Source organism: Martes martes (assembly GCF_963455335.1).
Source record: "Martes martes genome assembly, chromosome: 6".
Classification (NCBI taxonomy): domain Eukaryota; kingdom Metazoa; phylum Chordata; class Mammalia; order Carnivora; family Mustelidae; genus Martes; species Martes martes.
The window spans coordinates 68,492,636-68,511,994 of NC_137893.1; the positions used below are offsets into that span (position 1 = coordinate 68,492,636).

The 19,359-nt window shown below is 38.3% G+C and overlaps 1 protein-coding gene across 2 annotated transcripts in view; it reads left to right on the forward strand.

Moving 5' to 3' along the window:
• The window catches only part of MOXD1 (monooxygenase DBH like 1), a 99,712-nt gene that overhangs the window by 64,422 nt on the left and 15,931 nt on the right, over nt 1-19,359 (forward strand). For both annotated transcript variants that reach the window (XM_080806242.1, XM_080806243.1), the window contains exons 5-10: nt 6,251-6,430; nt 6,716-6,818; nt 8,470-8,636; nt 9,733-9,924; nt 11,128-11,187; nt 16,190-16,332. In XM_080806242.1, coding sequence (XP_080662368.1) covers nt 6,251-6,430; nt 6,716-6,818; nt 8,470-8,636; nt 9,733-9,924; nt 11,128-11,187; nt 16,190-16,332 — 845 coding nt within the window. The remainder of the gene's footprint in view (nt 1-6,250; nt 6,431-6,715; nt 6,819-8,469; nt 8,637-9,732; nt 9,925-11,127; nt 11,188-16,189; nt 16,333-19,359) is intronic.

Here is a 19,359-nt window from a genome sequence, read left to right on the forward strand (position 1 = left end):
CAAGAGGACAGAAGTACAGAATCAAGGCATTGGCAAAGCCATCCATGCTCCGTCTGAAGGCTCTAGGGGAGAATCGTTCCTTGGTTGTTCCAGCTTCTGATGGTCTCTGGTTTTCTCTGACTTGTAGCAGCTTCAGTCTAATCTCTGTGTCCATCTTCACTTGCTCGTCTTCTCTGTGTGTATGTCTGAGTCTAAATCTGCTCCTTTCTCTTCTGTAATGATACTGGCCATTGGAGTTAGGTCCCATCCTGAACCAGTGTAACTTCTTCTTAACTAATAACATTTGCAAAGACCCTCTTTCCAAATAAGAGCACATTCTGAGGGACCAGGTGGACATGGTTTTTGGAGGGACACTGTTCAACTCAGTATAGGGGAATAAAGCAAAAATATGTTTCTTTATTATTATTGTTGAGGTAATTGGTATTTGAAGTTTGCAAAAGCATGTGGATTCCGAAGTTTGTCAATGTTCAGTGGCTTTTCAGAGAAGTCTTTTTGGAACAGAATCTGTTTCCCAGTAGGTGTTGGTGAAAGACCATCAGGCAGGCACAGTTTTGTCAAGGACCCCAAAACTTTAATGACAGAAAGATATCATACATTTCCACTACGAGTTTCTTACCTCCTATTCTGATATATAGCCTAGGTTCTAAGTTCTAAGGAATTCTGATACACTTAGAAGCTTTTTGTCTTATCCCCATCTCATTCTATTCTATAGAACAAGGTCACACCAAGTAAGATTCTTCAGATCATGTCGTTATTTTATATAATTAAAGTTTTTTTCCCAATCATATTGTCTCCAACTCTGCCCTCATGCAACTAGAGTGAATAGAAATTCTCTCTTCTCTTACCAAAAATAATCAAGTCATTTACTGAGAGCTGATTAGAAGGTATACATAGATTTTAAAAGTTTTGCAATGGGAGCGAAGTGCTTTTCACTTTCTGAAACTTGTCCCCTTCCCTGAACAGGTTATGCTCATCCATAGCCAAGGAACAGAACACAGAACAAAATAAAGAAAGATTGATATGCATGGAAGTAGAAATGTGAATCATGACTTTTTTTTTTTTAAAGATTTTATTTATTTGACACAGAGAGAGAGATCACAAGTAGGCATAGAGGCAGGCAGAGAGAGAGGGGGAAGCAGGCTCCCCGCTGAGCAGAGAGCCCGATGTGGGGCTCAATCCCAGGACCCTGGGATCATGACCTGAGCTGAAGGCAGAGGCTTTAACCCCCTGAGCCACCCAGGCGCCCCGTGAATCATGACTTTTGAGCTCCTTTATTAACAGTTGTGAAAGTATCTTCAGTATCCCAAGTGGAGACTCAAAAGGAGAAGGTTGCAGGATTGATCCACCGTTGTGTCCGTGTCACTTGTAAGGGGATGGTGCACAAGAAGTTTCAAGGAGCCTCCTGGGAAGAAGTGGTAGGTTAGAAACTGGAGAGGTGTGAAAGAACCAACAGCAGGAAAGAGGGACAGAAAGAGAATTTTCGAGGGAGGACAGTCCTGGGTGGTTGTAAGTGCAGGGTGGTGCAGGGGGATTGGGTTGCTGAGGTGGGATGCGGGGATGCAGAATAGGTCACTGGCATTGAGACAATCAAGAAATTAGGAGGCAATAAATTTGATGACTCAGTCTTACTGATGGAAAGGCTTCATTTCCGTTCAATAAATAGTTATTAGGCAATCTCTGTGTGGCAGGGATTATACTAGACATATTGACCTGGATAAAGAGGGTAAGAGAAGATGACAGAGTCATGAGAACAGTGTAATATTTGGGGCTTCTCAGTTCTCAGGTTCAGTCTTATAGTGTTAATTTCCACATTGTTCTTGGTTATGCTTAGTATCTCTCTTTTTTCTTGTTTTCTCTTTTACTGCTAAGTCCTCTCAAGAGCACCCCAGAGTTTCAGTTACTTGAACTAACTGGAGACGGTTTTACTCTTAAAAGTCCTTCAGGTTGGGTGTCTGGGGGGCTCAGTTGGTTAAGCGACTGCCTTCGGCTCAGGTCATGATCCTGGAGTCCCGGGATCGAGTTCCGCATTAGGCTCCCTGCCTGGCGGCGAGTCTGCTTCTCCCTCTGACCCTCCCCCTTCTCATGCTCTCTCTTTCTCTCAAATAAATAAATACAATCTTTAAAAAAAAAAAAAAATTCCTTCAGGTTGAAGGCTTCCCTCTCATCCCTATTCCATCTGTGATTTCTTTTCTAGACTGTTCTTTTGCTCTGCATGGGGGCTATCAGATAACCCACAGGTGCCAGGCCATCCTGGCCTAGCCTCTAATGCATGTGAAGATGGGTGTAGGCAATTCCCATCTGTTCTGGTCCGTAAGTCGCTCCTGCGTCCGAGAACACAGGACTCAAGAACTCGGTTTACTCTGTCATCAGGTGTTGGTGTCACTGCGCCCCACTTCCGTAGACATTTTCTATTCCTTTTTATTTTTTTCTTCTGCAATCATATGGCCAGCCTAAAACAAAAATAAAATAAAATGTTTGTCCCAGTCTCGGAAATACCCATTTATCCACATCCGTATACCTTACGTTGCCCTGAACTTCTTTGACAATTTTTATAAGTTTAATATTTATTTTTTTTAATAGAAGCAACTTTTGGCATTTCCATTGAGATTGTTATACTGTGACATCTCTGAAGTAACCGAAGTGAGTCTCCCTGTTTAAGTGCTGCCCCTTAGAAGCAAGGATTCCCTACAGCCTTTTTGTCTCAGAAATATTTTTAATATAAAAATTAAATGATTATTCCAAACAATGCAATGATGCAGAAGCAGTAGTCTTTCTTGCACGGACAATTCCCAAATACACAAGAAAGAGTAGTGTTTAATGCTTGCATTCCACCTACCAGAAGGCTGTATCGTGGAGCAGCGCTCTCTCCATCCGCACAGGGCGTTCCCTGGTCTGGGCCCCAGCCTTGTTTGGGCTAAGGAAGGATGACCCAGCAGGTTTGTGGAGCTGGGTGAGGAAGCAGCGGATAATGAGCAGCTGTCTTTTCTGGGACTGGGAGCAGAAACTGGCATCACTGTGTCTGGAGGTGTGGCAGGAAGCTTTGTGGGCAATTCTCCGTGCGGGGCACCTAGAGGGAGCCAGCCCCACTCTGGTCAAGACGTTCTCATTCCCTGGAGCTTGTCCCCTGCACTGCCCACGGTGAATATCCTCAGGGTCTCAATGAATTATTCCACACGGTCATCTTAAAATTCCTTCTCCAGAAATTCTTCTGTTCTTCAGGGGTTTGATAACCTGCTTTTTTCCTCTGATATTAGTGGCGTCTTTGTTCAGTAGTTATCCTCACTTCTCTTTGTTTGAACTTCTGTCTCACATCCTTTCTGTTTTGCCAAGAGCTTTGCTTCTTCCAAGCATTCATACTTTCTCCTATGAACAGTGCTCAGATTTGCATGCAGAAAGTTTCCTTGTTCTCTTATGAGTCTATTTTTTTCTTGGGAAAAACTTTCAGGCTGTCCCCTCGGCTTGTAATCTGGAGGTCAAATTACAATTTAATTCTCTTTGAAGACCTCGGGTTTTGAAGAGAGACCTTGTTATTTGCTCTCCTTAGGAAACAACATATCCAAAGGCCACCACCTGTCTCGTTTCCCTAAAGGCCAAGGGTCGCTTGAACTGGGGTGGCAAGGAGGGCAGAAGACTGCCCCCGCCCCAAGACGTAAGGCTCCCAGTCTTCCCCCTCCCTCTCACTGGGAACAGCTTCCAGAGCCTGACGCATCTCCAGCAATGATGTGTTGCAGCTAGGAGAGTACTGACTTTGGGGTCAGACCAGCCTTGTCTCAAATCCCCATCTACTCTTTCCTGTCTTGGTACTTTGGGCTTGTTGCCTAATCCTCTGGGTCTCAGTTTTCTCCTCTGTAAAATGGAATCAGTAACAGTAACCTAATAGATTGCTGTCAATATTAAACGAAATGACAAATCCAGTGACTGGCAGATAGTAGAGTAGGTGCTAAATAAAATACAGATGTTACTATTATTATTCCTAGAATGCACTAGTAGCTTAGAAGCTTGCTGTTGGTTTCAGCACTCACTGTATTAAAAAAATAAATAAATAAAACAAAGTACTTGTTTCTAAAAGTTTCTTTTAAGAAGTTGACATGAAGCTCCTTAAAACCTTAATAAATTCCACACGCACACTCTTAACTCACTTTCTCTCTCTCTCTCTCTCTCTCGCTGTTCCTCGAAGTCCGTTTGTTTTTGTAGCTGTCTCAGCAATACCAGCCCTCTTTTGTCCTCCTGGCTCCTTCCCGGGACTGACCTTGTGGAGCTAAGCACAACCTACAGGTTCTGCCTGAACCCATAAAGCACTTTGAGAAAATGTCTCCTGTACCTCTTTTCCTGTGGACTTGCTCACAGGGCCCCATCTCCCTTGGAGGGTGAGGTGCCCACCGAAGTCTCACGAGAAAGCTCAAACCAGATATGGGGGCTGAAATCTAATCGCAGTCCTAGGCTACCCTTTTGCATCCTGTATTATGCAACCATGCTTGAACAATAACTGTCATTTTCAAACAAAATAGAAAATAGTTTCTGCCTCCAGGGTGCACAGTCCTTTAGAGGCGAGACAAGTGCAAACAAAGCCATGTGCAATGTCATTTCTGTGAATGTGATGTTAAAGATGCGTGTGTGGGGGTTAGCCACAGTGTGACTCACAATGCAACACAGAGGCAAGCTGGGTTGAAAAAGTGGAACCTCCAGCTGCCTACTCAGATCTCTGCCTACTATGTGCCATTTCCCTGTGTGGGTACTTTGATTTTCTGATTAAAAAAAAAAAGAAGAAGAAGAAAGAAAAAACAAACTATGTAGAAAATCAAAATGGAAAGCCTTAGGAGAGAGAATAGCTAAAACTATCTTTATATGCATGTCTAAAGCAGGGAAAAAGCAAGGGTTTCAAAATGCATTGCCTGCATTTGAGTAGTTAGGGTAAGGGCAAAGGTGTTAAGCTCTAAGGCAGGTAAAGCCTTGGAAATTTAGGGATACACCAGGGCTTCTTTAGCAGATGTTTGGAGTGTTCAATGAACCCTGGAGCCCTGTACTTAGTACAACTAAGTAACTTAGCCATAGGTAAGTTACTGCAGGCAACTTCCTGCAGGCACGGCACTTGGGGACCTGCAGATGCGCTTAGCTCTTTCCGAGTTCCTGGACGGAGGTGGGCAGGTGGTATGAAGAGAACTCACAGGAGGGACCACGGAATGCTCTCATGCACTGGGATGTCAGTATTAGGACCAACTTGACCCTCATTCTCTGTTCACTGGTTTCTACTTCCTCTCCTAATTTGAGTGATGTCACGGGAGCACATTACTACGATGTTGTTTTCTCTCCCAAATACTAATAGTAAGAATTTTATTTTAATCACTAAAATAAAACTATCCATTATTGAGCCCTACTTTGTGTCTAGCACTATGCTTAGCACCAGATAGAAATATAGATGATAGATCGATAGGTTGATAATGGAAAGATGATATAGCTAACTAGCTAGCTAGCTAGATAATAGACGAATGACACATCATCTGTCACTGTCAATAAAGATCGATAAAGGTAATATTTTGAGGTGGAAGAGAGACTGAGAAAGTTTATGTCTATTTACAATCTTGATTTTTTTTTAATGTGGTTAGCCACAGTGTGACTCAGAAAGAAGGAAGGAGAGAAAGAAAGAGAAAGAAAGGAAAAGAAAAGAAAAGTAAAAAGAGGGAAGGGGCCCGAGGGCAAAGTAGTCTGGAAGAAAGCATGTTTTGAAACAGCAGCCGCACAGAATGATAAGGAAAACAAAAGTGAGTTCAAAACCCAAACAGATCAGTAAATCCTATGATTCCTGGAGGAAAGTGTTATCTCATCTTTTTTTTTCCCCTAAGATTTACTTACTTATGTATTTGGGAGAGATAGAGCCTGTGAGTCAGGGGAGGGTCAGAGGGAAAGAACCTCCAGCGACTCCCCAGTGAGCTCGGAGCCCAGCGTGAGGTGAGGCTCTATCTCAGGACCCTGAGATCATGACCTGAGCTGAAACCAAAGGCTGGACGCTCAGCCCACTGAGCCACCCAGGTGCGCCATGGGTTATCTCACCTTCGCCGTTGACGTCGTCACCATCATTATCCTTGTTATCTTCTCCAGAACAAATTATTTTTGAACCACATAACCTTGGCATAGTTGAGAGTAGGATTCCCTTGAAAAACTGATCATCGTTTCTGCTAGTTTCCTGCCTAGCGCTGGGAATTTACGGGGGTTTGACTCATGGCCCCCTCCCTCTCGTCTGTGCTTTGTTCAGGTGGAGCCGCTGATACAGAGAGGCCACGAGAGTCTCGTCCACCACATCCTGCTCTATCAGTGCAGCAGCAGCTTTAACGACAGTGTCCTGGACTATGGCCACGAGTGCTACCACCCTAACATGCCTGATGCTTTCCTCACCTGCGAGACCGTTATTTTTGCCTGGGCCATTGGTGGAGAGGTGGGACCAATGATTACTGAGATGGGACACTATTCATGGCCCATGTTTTTTCCCCCTTCGGTTCTGATACTTATAAGTAAAGCTCTATACATTATCTCTGATAGGAGGATGGCTTATTTTTCCTTCCATTGGAAGCGATTCTCTCCTTAAGCCATTTTGTTATATCCACTCTAGATCATGGAGTTCCAGAATGTTGAAATATCTTTGAGAATGGTTGGTTTTTGAGCGGAATAGAACACTTAGGGACTTTAACAGGGCACGTCTTATGGAATTTTCCTTACTTAGGGTTTTTCCTATCCACCTCATGTTGGATTATCCCTTGGCACTCCGTTAGATCCTCGTTATGTGCTCCTGGAGATCCATTATGACAATCCGACTTATAAGGAGGGTGAGTGCATTCTTCATATGTTTTATCTATTATTTTTAAAAGTTTTGTAACTCCCATCTTAACAGGGTTGAAATATACTGCCACCCAATATTAGAAGGAATTAACCTATATGTTTGTCATCCAAATTAGGATACTTTTTAGAGCAAATGAGGATACTATTAAAAATTACACTGGGACAATAGTGATCAACGATACATGAACTGGGCAAAATGGATACATGTGGTCACTGATCTTAAAAAAAAGTGCATCTTACTTTCCAAGAAGTGGGATAATAGATTTTTCTCTTTGTGATATAAATTAGTTCCCAAAACATAGTGCTTATGAAACATTTTCTGACTGCACATATGAAAGGCTACCAATCATCACACTAGAAAATATTAATATTTTGTTATGTGGTAGGAAAACCATAAATATGCTCATGAAATATTTCTGCAATGATATTATTTAATATGATATTTAAGTGAAGAGGGCTTATACTTTGATTTCTGAATCTAGTTTTCTAAACCTATTTATGTAATATTCCAAAACCAAAAAGTCAAAAGATTCAATATGAAGTTCTCAACAGAAGTAACTCAAAGTTATTATTTTGCACTGATTTGTGCAATTATTCAGCAAATACTGAGCACCAAATATGTCTCTGCTCCATGCTTAAATGTGAGTGAAAAACACACCAAACCAGGTGGAAATTATGGTGTAGTGAGAAAGAGAAACAATAAAAATAATCACAGCAATTAATATAAAATTATGTATATGCCAATGGTTCTGAAGTATCAATTTGGTAATGACAGGTAAGTAAGTCAGCCCTGCAGAAAGGAGTCAATAAGTTTTCAAAGTCAGTGGAACAAATTTATGAAGGGTTTGGGTCTCATTGTCTCCCTCCTTATGATAACTGTCTCAGGAAGGAATGTGTCTTACTCATCTTTCATCCCCACATGCCTATTGTTGTGCCTTCTAGTCACATAATAGATTCTTAATATTTTTTGTTGATTGAATGACTACTTTGTTAAATGATTAAAAGAATGGTGGCAAACTATAAGGAAAATTAATCATCAGTAGTTTATTCTGTCAGCAGGTGGTTTCTAGACCAAAGGGCTTTTACGTCTATGGAAATGTTACTGAACTTTACCTGAAAACAAGATAAAATAAAGTTTTGTTGAGTTAGTTTATATTCTAATGAATGACTAGAATTTTCCTTCTGTCTGTCTTTATGTTAGATCATTGTGGAATACTATCAGCTAGACAACACAAACATTTCTCCCATGGTATACTGTGTAAGTCAAAAATGGTTGCAGACTATACGACAACTTATGTTTTAATTCCTGTTTTTCTTTTTTTAAGATTTTATTTATTTATTTGACAGAGAGAGACAGAGCAAAAGCAGATGGAGCATTAGACAGAGGGAGAAGCAGGCTCCCCATTGAGTTGGGAGCCTGATGTGGAGCTCGATCCTTGGACCCTGGGATCGTGACATGAGCCAAGGCACCCCTTAACTGTTGTTTGTGAAACTGAATGTTGTCTTCCATTAATCTTTACTTGTAATTCTTTCCCTTGTGAGGTTTTAAGGAAAATTCACAAATCCATTCAATTGAATGTAGAGAACTTCCTTTTTTGAGAACTCAAACTCACTTTTAATTATATGCTCTTATTCCAGGCTTAATAGATAATTCTGGACTGAGGTTATTTCATACAGCAGACATACGGAAGTACGATGCTGGGGTGATCGAGGCTGGCCTCTGGGTAAGCCTCTTCCACACCATCCCTCCAGGGATGCCTGAATTCCGGTCCGAGGGTCACTGCACTCTGGAATGCCTAGAAGAGGTATGCGGAGGATCAAGTCTGTGAGCCGCTATTCATGGATTCATCAGTGTTCTAGGAAAACTATGTTTGGGGAATCCCAGGCTTATTACTATTATTCTTATTCTTGCTGTCATGCTCTAAAGCCATTACTTATCATTGTAGCAAGACCTTTGATTGCTTTTTTAAATCTTGAAGGCTGTAGGAGTAGAATTCTGGACAAAATACCTTCCAGGATGGTTTCCTTCCTGACCTACTTTGTTTGTTTGTTTTTTCGTATTTGACACTTTATTTTATCTCTTACAATTTCTACCTTGGTTCATGTAGTCACTTTTTCATTTCTCACCTTCACTGTTTATCCAGATTTGTTTTTTCCATTATTCATTTTCAGTTTTTTTTCTCTTTGCTTCACACTTTCCTTCCAACTTAAACCAAAGAGCAGGAGTACTTAATATAAAAATGCATATTGGGTCAGGAAAACCATGCAAAAGTATTTAATAATGGCTACTTCTGTTTACAGTTCTTTTTTCTTAAATGAACATATTTTAACTTAGATCATATTCTTTACAAATTATAAGCTATTGTATTATAGACCAATGGCAGACTGATGAAGTGGAAGGATTATGCCCTTTGAGTTATTTACACCGTGATTTGAATTGCCATGACATCGTGTACTAGCCGTGGGACCAAGGGCAATTCATATAATTCCACTCTTCCGCCTGATTTTCTTATCTCAGAAAGTGGGAATCATTTTTCCTTTTAAGAGTTTCTATTAACAGGTTACCAACATGCTGGAATCTTTTTGTCAAGATGACTTTGATTGACTCTTTACCTCTTAAAAGAAGAGAAAAGAAAGAGAACGTTTAGGAGTGATCTGATAGGTCCTCAGTAGGCATTAGTTCCCTTTCCTTTTTGACCGCAAATGTTACTTCACAAAGATAACACTGCTAGGAGTAAGTCATGAAAAATCCAAATTCAGAATCTTTGGCTGCTCAAGCATTCACTGAAATTGCTTTAGATTCTCTTCTCAGTTGTCCCTCCAAGTCTCTTTTATGGCGAACTGTCTGAACATGTGCTTGTTTGGGCTAATTGTGTCTTCCTCTCTGTGCCCCGCCTGTAGGCTCTGGAAGCCGAGAAGCCAAGTGGAATCCATGTGTTTGCTGTTCTTCTCCACGCTCATCTGGCTGGCAGGGGCATCAGGCTCCGTCATTTTCGCAAAGGGGAGGAAATGAGATTACTGGCTTATGATGATGATTTTGACTTCAATTTCCAGGAGTTTCAGTATCTAAGGGAAGAACAAACAATCTTACCAGTACGAATGTTTTGTTCTTTTTCACTGTATCTTAGAGAAGTCAAGGCATCTATCTCCTGTGATTTAGCAAGGTTTCTACCAGTAAAGTGAATTGCTCATCGTATTCACATTCTTGAAGCCACCCACCGTGGGTGTTGCACAACCCAGATGGAATGTGTTTGATCTGATTTCCAAAATCAAAACTCACTTTTCTTACCATTCCCAGGGGCAACTCAAGTTGTTGATTTAAGAAGAGAAGAAAAACTTGGGTTCTGAGTACCAAACATTACTCTTTTCTTACTTGACTTTCCCGTAAACCTTTGGGTTGCAATTCTGGAAAAGCAAAAATAGAGGGTATTTTTGTTTTTGTTTTTGTTTTCTTAAATACCATAGGAGCATTTGGGGAAGTTTGATTTTGAGTAAAAATAAAGATAAGGATAATTCTTTCATTTGATGCAGGTTTCAGACAGAGCTAATTATCCAGCTTGCAACAATAGTTGGGGTTATGGAAGGGCAGTGTGGGAGGATGGTGTGTTGAGATACTGATCGTGGGCCTTTGGAGTAGTGGGCCAGGGAGATGAAATCTAGGGACCAGCACCCAGCACAAGCTGCCTCTGGTCCATGAATAGCCTGTCCATCTTTCTGAGTGGTGAGCCATCAGAAAATTATTTTCTGTGTATGCAGAATTGTTCAAAAGGTTAGAAAACATTGGAACAATAACTATTACTTTGCTTCACAAGTCTGTTGGGAGGAAATAAAGATGTGACTAAAGACCTTTAAAGAAAAGAATATAAATGAAGAGGGAATCACAATAACTAGTATCTATGACTAACATTTATGTAACTAGTATCTATGACTAACATTTATGAAGTGTTTCATTTGCACTAAGAACTAAATGCATGTTATGTCGTCTAATCTCTTCACAGCTGTGCAAAATAACAGCTATTTTACAAAATTACTGTTTAAATAAATAAATTGTGCCCAGATAATTCTTTTTCTTACCTAAGGTCATACAGCTAGAACATGGTGGAGTCTAGCCTGAGAGAATCTTGTTGGTTTGCTTGTTTATTATACTAGCAGTCTTAGAATTCAGTAGATCAAGTTTCCCCTGGATCAAATTTCTTAATGAACCGACTCACATAGCAAATAAAACTATTGGCCTACAAATAGATAAATAAAACAGGCTAAAACCCAAATCTGAAAGCTTTTATTTTTATGTTTTAGGGAGATAATCTAATTACCGAGTGTCGTTACAACACAAAAGATAGAGCCCGGATGACTTGGGTAAGAAAATTTTTATTGTTATTAAAATCCATTTGTGGAGAAGGAGGAATAAACTTTGATTTTAGAAGAGAAAAAGCAAAAAGCATTCCCATTTGGAGGCAAAATTCCTGAATGTCTTGAGCATGAAACATTCTAAGAGTGAAATGAGAGTTTTTTAGCATTTTATCAGGTTAATGATTCTATGGCAATAGAATAATTGCCATAAACATATACATATATAATGTTTATATATGTTTATATATATATAATGTTTATATATATAGTTTATAGTTTACAAACTATAAACTATAGTTTATTGACCCTTTCATGAAAAGCTATCCTAGTCTTTTAGTTTTTCCTCAGCAAATTGTATTAAAGACCTGTGGTCGCAAATGACCATCTGCTTGAGTCCCGACTTAGATGAATCAAGACTTCAAAAAGAAGAATGAATTGTATGACTTTAGGGCTTCTGACCCAAAAAGAAATTTGGTCCCAACAGATTTACTGAGGAATTCTGACAAACACTCAAAAAGTAGACCATTCATGCCTTACATAGTCTCTCCTAGGAAATACCTCCTACCAACTCGTTTTATGAAGTTAGCATAATCTTAATATTAAAACTTGATAATGACAGTATTCAAGGGGTCAACAACATGCACCTGATGGAAATACCTTTGAGGGAATATTGGCAAACCAAATTCTGTATTATATAAAAATGTAATGTTAGGACCAATTTGCATTTAGCTGAGGAATGTAAATTGGTTTAAGATAGAAAATATATTAATAATACTAGTCTACATTAGGAGATTGAAGGAAAAAGACATATGATCATGTCAATAGGGGTAGGAAAAAGCCTTCATAAGATTTAAGACAGTCATAAAAAAAGAACATTTTACAAACCAGGAATAGGAGAGAATTTCCTTAACCAGATAAAGCTTAGCTATGAAAAATCTGTAGCAAATATCAAACTACTTGAATATTAGAAGTATTGGTTTACTATCAGGAGGAGGACAAAGATGTTTATTATCATCATTTCCATTCAACATTGTACTAGGAAAGGAAAAAAATAAGTTCTATGGATCAGACAAGAAGAAGCAAAGAAACAAAACACATTATTCAAAGATATTATAATTTTCTACATTAAAACCCCCTCAAAACTGATATCTAAAATTATATATATATATATTTTTTCCTTAATTTATTTGTTTGACAGAGATCACAAGCAGGCAGAGAAGCAGGCAGAGAGGGAGAAGCAGGCTCCTGCTGAGCAGAGAGCCCGATGCGGGGCTTGATCCCAGGACCCTGGGATCATGATCTGAGCCGAAGGCAGAGGCTTAACCCACTGAGCCACCCAGGTGCCCCCAAATTAACTATATTTTAATATATAAGAAACTATCTTAAGGAAATGCATTTTAAAACTCTAAGTTCTATAGAAATAAAATCTAACAAACACATCTATGTGTTTGATCTCCATGGGAAAAAAATTATAAATCCTTATTTGCAAAACTTTGTAGTAAACTTAAAGAAATGAAGAGATACTGTGTTCATGAATAGAAGGTCTCCATAAGATAAAGATAATCCTTCTATTCAAACTGGCCTGTTAATTTGATATATTTTCAGTAAAAAAAAAATCAGAGAGATTTTATGATTTGAGATTCTCATATCCTAACTAAGAAATCCTTGCCTAGCCATAGCTGTGAAGATTTTCTCTAATTTTTTTTTCATATTTCTAAAAATTTTCCAGTTTTAGCTTTTATATGAAGCAAGTAGATTCTGAAATCTACATAGAAGAGCAAAGGGTTAATAACAGGCAAGACACTACTAGAAAGTAAAAGATGGAGACAATCTACTGGATGTGAGGCTTATTTTAAAGCTATGGTGATCAGTAGTGTCTTTGGGTCTAGAGTTAGAATAGTGGTACATAATAGGAATCCTGAAGACTGGCCTACAAACCCCCTATACGGAAACTTGGTTTAGAACAGACACAATATCCATTTAGGTGGGGAAGAATGGACTTTCCACTAGAGAATACTAGCACAACTGGTTATACAATACACAAACAAGCCAATTCCAGGTATTTAAATTAAATATTTAAATGTGAAAAACAAAATCTTAAAACTATTGGGAGAAAAATATATGAATATATTTTTATGTTGTTGGGAGTAGTTAAAAAACTTAAAACATAAAAAGCACGAACTTTAAAAGACTGATGAATTTAACTACTTGAAATCTTTTGGTTACCAAGAACCACTATTAAATAAGTGAAAAGACAAGTTTTAAACTGGAAAAAAAATGTATTACATAGATTAATAAAACATTAGTATCCAGCATATAAAGAAAATTTCATAAATCATTCACAAATCATTTGTAATGTAAGACAAATAGATCATAGAAAAAAAAGCAGTAGATAGAAACCATTTCACAGAAGTAAAGGCCCAAATAGATAATAAACACAGGAAAGGATGCTCAATCTCATTTGAAATCAGGATCCTGCACATATAAACCAGAATGAGATATTTTATACCCATCAGGTTGGCAATATTTAAAATTGCAATTCCAATGTTCTAAAACTGGAGTCCTTGCACATAGCTAAATGTAAATTTATAAAACCACCGTGGGGAAAAGCATGACATCACCCGGCAAAGCTCTAGATTCACAGATGCTCTACCCAGTTCCATTCCTCTGTGGATTTCACCTTAAGGTTCTTTTTGCAGGAAGTGTTCCTGGAGAAAAATATATAAAATATTTGTGGTAGCGTGTGACAACACAGGAACACAAAGCTGGAAACAGCCCAACTGTTTATCAAAAAAATGACAAATAAATACAATATAATATGTCCATAGAATATATTTACACTATATATTTGTGAAAATTAATGAGTGAAAGCCATGCATGTTAAAATGAATGTATCAGAAGAATATAAAGGACAAGTTAAGCAGACCCTAGGGGGTACCTAAAGTTGTAGAACGTACAAAACGTAAGTGGATGTAGGGATGCCTATATACGTCGGTAAATGGAAAGTAAAGGGTTTGAAAGGCAATAGAATGATTAATAAAGTGATGAGATAATCCTCATCTTCAGTTAGGATGGGGAAGAGGAGAATTAAAAATGAGCACAGAGGGTGCAGTCAGTCCACAGGTGTTGACTTTGTTTTGTGCCTTATATGTGATTTTGTTTGCATGAAATATTTTACTACAGACATCATATGTTATCATTTTAGTGGATATTTTGGTGGCCTCTTCAAGGCCAGCACAGCTAAACTGAAAGTATCTGATGATAACTCACAACTGTGTCATTCACTGAGCATTGCCTTTGGTATCAGGAAATGCCCCACCTGAAGTCATGCTCCCCACAGTGGGGCAGCCAGCAGTAGTGACTGGTTCATGGGAGGATACAAATGCTGGGCTCCCTTCCTACAATTTAGTACCACTCTGAATAGCCATCCCAGCTGAAGGATAAATTAAATAGGATTTTTAATGAAGCATCACTTGTAACCTCATTTGTAGATTAGTTTCTCCCTTTGCCTAATCCTGCAAAACATGTGTTTTGCAATTTGTAAAATCATTGCATTTTAGTCACTGCATTAATTTAGAACTATGAAAAATACTGCCAAGTTTTCCACCTTCACTTTTTGAAGAGCAGATGATTTGCTGGATGCAAATTTAATTTACTTTCCCTGCAACCCATGAATATGTAATCCCAATATCTCTTTTTTACTTCCATCACTTATGATGAAATGTCGGCTGTCATTCATTTCATTGGTCCCCTGCATGTGATGTGTCATTTTTTTCTTGTTGCTTTCAAGATTTTCTCTTTATCTTTGTCTTTCAGCTATATAACTATGATGTGTCTAGGTATGGCTCTCTTCAAATTTATCTTTGGTATTTGTTGAGCTTCTTGGGTCTGTAAATGTTTTTCACTAAATTTGCGAAGATTTTAGCCATTATTTTTTCAAGTATTTTTTTCCTACCCTTTTCTCTCTTCCTTCTTCTTCTGGAAATCTAATTACATATCTGTTGGAACATTTAATATTGTATTTTGAAGTATTGCCTGGAATATTTTCACTTTTTTTAGTTTTTTGTTTTGTTTTGTTTTTCTTTTCTTTCTCTGTTCTTTGGATTGGAAAATTTCTATTTTTCTATCTTCAAGGTCACTGATTCTTCTGCCATCTCAAATCTGTTGTTAAACTCATCCTGAGAATTTTTTATTCAATGATGGTAATGTCTAACCTTAGAATTTCTATTTTCTTCTTTCTTATGTTTTCCTTTCTGTGGTGTAATTCTCTATTTGTTTACTCATTTTTGATGTATTTGCCTTTAATTACTTGAGCATCTTTAACTTTTTAAACGTATTTTTATCTGTTTTTAAGTTTTTGCTAAATGCAGCATCTGTAGCTTCTCACAATCAGTTTCTGCTGGTAACTTTATTATTTTCAGAGTGTAGATCATAGTTTCCTATTTCTTTTTATGTTTAATAAATTTTGGTTGAAAATTCAACCCTGTAACATGTAATTATTCTAGATTGTGTTCTCCTAAGGAGCTTTAATCTTTTTACTTTCAATAGCTAATTTATCACCATGATTCGAAATTTGAAATCTATCTTCTCTGTGGTATGTGTCTTCTTATGTTTATACATGACAACAAGATTATAGAAAATTCAGGGCAGCCAAGGAAAGATTCCATTGACCTGCCTGATTAGTATCATGTTAACTAAACATCCCCGTAATCCTTTCAAATGTTCACTGTGGCAAATAGTTTTCATCAAATGAACAAAAGTTGAAAGAGATTATTAGGTTGTTTAAAAAAGGAAACTTTTTTAAAAGAGAGGGACATCATCCTATTAATTTTTCAATGTGTCTCTACCTCTTTAAAAATCAAACTGTCACTCAGATTATTATTGCTCACTTTCAGACTTATTACATTTCAATATTGGAGGGAATTGTATGTCATTGGTGGCTTGTGTGCTCTAAGTGTCAGAGTTGGTAGAACATATACTTCTCTAAATAAAATATCTCCATTTTCAGGGAGGATTAAGCACCAGGAATGAAATGTGTCTCTCATACCTTCTTTATTACCCAAGAATTAATCTTACTCGGTGTGCAAGTATTCCAGATATTATGGAACAACTTCAGTTCATTGGTGTTAAGGAGATCTATAGGCCAGTCACGTAAGTAGCAAATGGATTTCATAGTGGGGTAGTATACCTCAGAGAAGGATGGGATTCATTTTCATATTGGATTTATCACCACGTTATGGAATTCTTTTAAGTCTTATTCTCTTTGCTTATTTTCAGCTGGGGTGAGAGGTAAGCTTCTTGCTTGGTATGTCCAGGGTCCCTGAGACTCCCACCAGGTTTGGTGATTTTTCTAAGAGGACCTAAAGGAGGTCTGTTATTGTGCTCATGGCTTTTATTGTACTCATGGCTAATATTTATTACAGAGAAAGAATACAAAGCAAAATTAACAAAAGGAAAAGGCACATGGACCAAGTCTATAGAAAACACAAAGCAAGTGTCTAAGAGACCTCTTTTGAGGAATCATGTGGAATGTACTTAATGCTACTAGCACCGAAGAATGACAACATGCATGAAAGGTTGTTAATGAGAGATACTCATTAGAGACTCAGTTCTCAGAGTTTTTATTGAGGGTTGGTTACATAGGTGTCCTCTGCCTAGTAAGTACTAAAATCTAGACTCCTAGAAGGAAAGCAGATGTTCAACATAAATTGCATTGTTTGTACAAATAGTCAAGGCACAATGAGTCACTCTTCATTTAGAGAAAGTTTTATATCAGAATAGGAAATTGTTTACTACTTAGGTTTGCTGACGCCAGCCAAAGGCCAGCCTTCCAAACAGGCATTTCTAAGGAAGGAATTCTCAGGCCTGCTATGTTCACTCACTCTGCACAATCGCACATCATAGAAACTACTTAAGATAAAATAATAAACAAGATCTATATTATTTCTGCCCTCTTGGGATTAGATTATATTCTGGAGTGGAAGAGGGGTAATAAACAGTATAAACACAAAATTTCAGGTATTATTAAATGTTATGAAAACAATTGCAACAGTGAAGAAAGTGTGTAGCTGTTGTCAGTTGGATGGTAAACCCGTCTCTGAGAAGATGTCTTGGTCTGTCCAGGCTGCTGTCACATTATACCACAGACAGAGTAGCTGATAAACAACAGAAATTTATTGCTCACAGTTCTGGAGGCTGGGAAGTCCAAGATCGAGGCGCCAGCAGATTCAGTGTCTGGTGAGGACTCACTTTCTCACAGATGGCCATCTTCTAACTGTAACCTCACGGGGTAGAGTGGGGGAGGGAGCTTTCTCAAGCTGTTTTTATGAGGGTGCTAATCCCATGAGGGGATGAGACCCCAGCTCCTAATACCATCACCTGAGTGTTAAGATTTCAACATATGAATTTGGGGCACAAACATTTGATCCATGGCAGGAGGTGATATTTGAGTAGAGACCTAAGTAATGAGGAGCCAGCCATGGAAAGATAAAAGTATACTCTTTCCAAAAAGCCAGTGTAATGACCTTAGGGTGGGTATGAAAGTAGCATGTTCAAAGAACAGCAAGAAGGTGAGTTTGGCTGGAACAGAGTGAAATATGGTAGAGAGTAAGTGAGGAGGCCTGACAGCGGGAGGGATGTTATAGGCGACATAAAGGTCACATGGGACTTTATAAGTGACATAAAGACTTTGGGTCCTAAGTGCAAAGAAGCCATTGTAGGATAGAAATAAGGTTGATTTGGCTACTGAATTGAAAAAGGATTCTAGGAGGACCAGGCTGGGAAAATAAATATCAACCAGGAGACTGTTGTGATGGCGAGGTTGAGTTGTGTTGTGTTGTGAGGCGAATGCACGCGGGACCAAGGGGGTGGCAATCGAGCTGATGAGAAACAGTTACAAGAAGGTTACCTGCTCATGGTGGCACACACTGGACTCGTTGTTTGACGGCATCTCAGAGAGGTGATAAGGGAAAAAGAAGAGGAAAGAGAAAATAGTGATGTATGTGCTGTGAGGAAACATATTTGAAGAAGAATTGGAAAGTTCTGCTTTGGATATATTAAGGTCAATGTAGAAAAAAAGGATTTTATTCATTCTTAACAATACCACAAAGAAGAATTAGGGTGGCTGGTGGAAATTTTGGAGCATAGATTTTGTTTTAATATAAGGAAGAGTTTTCTAATGAAAGAGACTGATATAATTAGGTGAAAGGTACACATAGATTTTCGAGGGGATATGTTTAAGGAGAGGATTAAAAACACATAATGAGAATGTGGTCGAATGCATTCATTGAAGTAGCATGTAATTATGATCTACTTTTTATTCCGAAATATTATAGAGATTGTGAATGATGAACTAAGAGCTCTTGTCTTTTTAAATTACACTATCTGTAAATATGTTCTTGTAAGTTCCTCCTCAGACAACCCAATGACCAGCAGAACAGAAGTCTGTATCTACTAAAATTCAAATAAAAAAATGCTTATGTAAATTCATTTGTAGTTCATAAAGTATTTCTCTATGTATAATTTTAATTAATTTGTTTTCACACACTTCCAATTGGTAGAGTAGGACTTGCAATCCCAATTTTGTAGGAGGAAATGGAACCATCAAGGGATTCAAAGACTATTATTTCACGTCAGAGGGTGTATAATCAATGTAGGAGATAGTGTTTGTTGTGTCTCTGATAGAGAGGGAGATAGATAACTGCCTTTTTATTCAAAGTAAATAATTACATATGCAAAAAAATAAAATGGTAATGACTATCAAAACAGTCTATAAAATGTCATTCTAAAAACACTAGGGTCTAGTCTTGTTTTGTTTTGTTTTGTTTTTTTCAAAGACTTCATTTATTTATTTGAGAGAGAGCACAAGCAGGGGGCAGGAGCAGAGGGAGAGGGAGAATCAGACTCCCCACTGAGCAGGGACACCCCCCTAGCATGGGTATCAATCCCAGGGCCCCAAGAGCATAACCTGAGCTGAAAGCAGATGCTTAACCCACTGAGCCACACAGGCATCCCTACAGTCTTAAAGTATCAATTTTGTTCCTAATAAGGCTTAGTAGATTTTTTTCCCCTTTAGAATTTTTTTTAGTATATTGACTAGAAACTTTTCCCTTTAAAGGGTTAATCTGATAGCATGTTGAAAAGAAATGGACATTCAAAACTCTTTGTTTCATAAGGTGA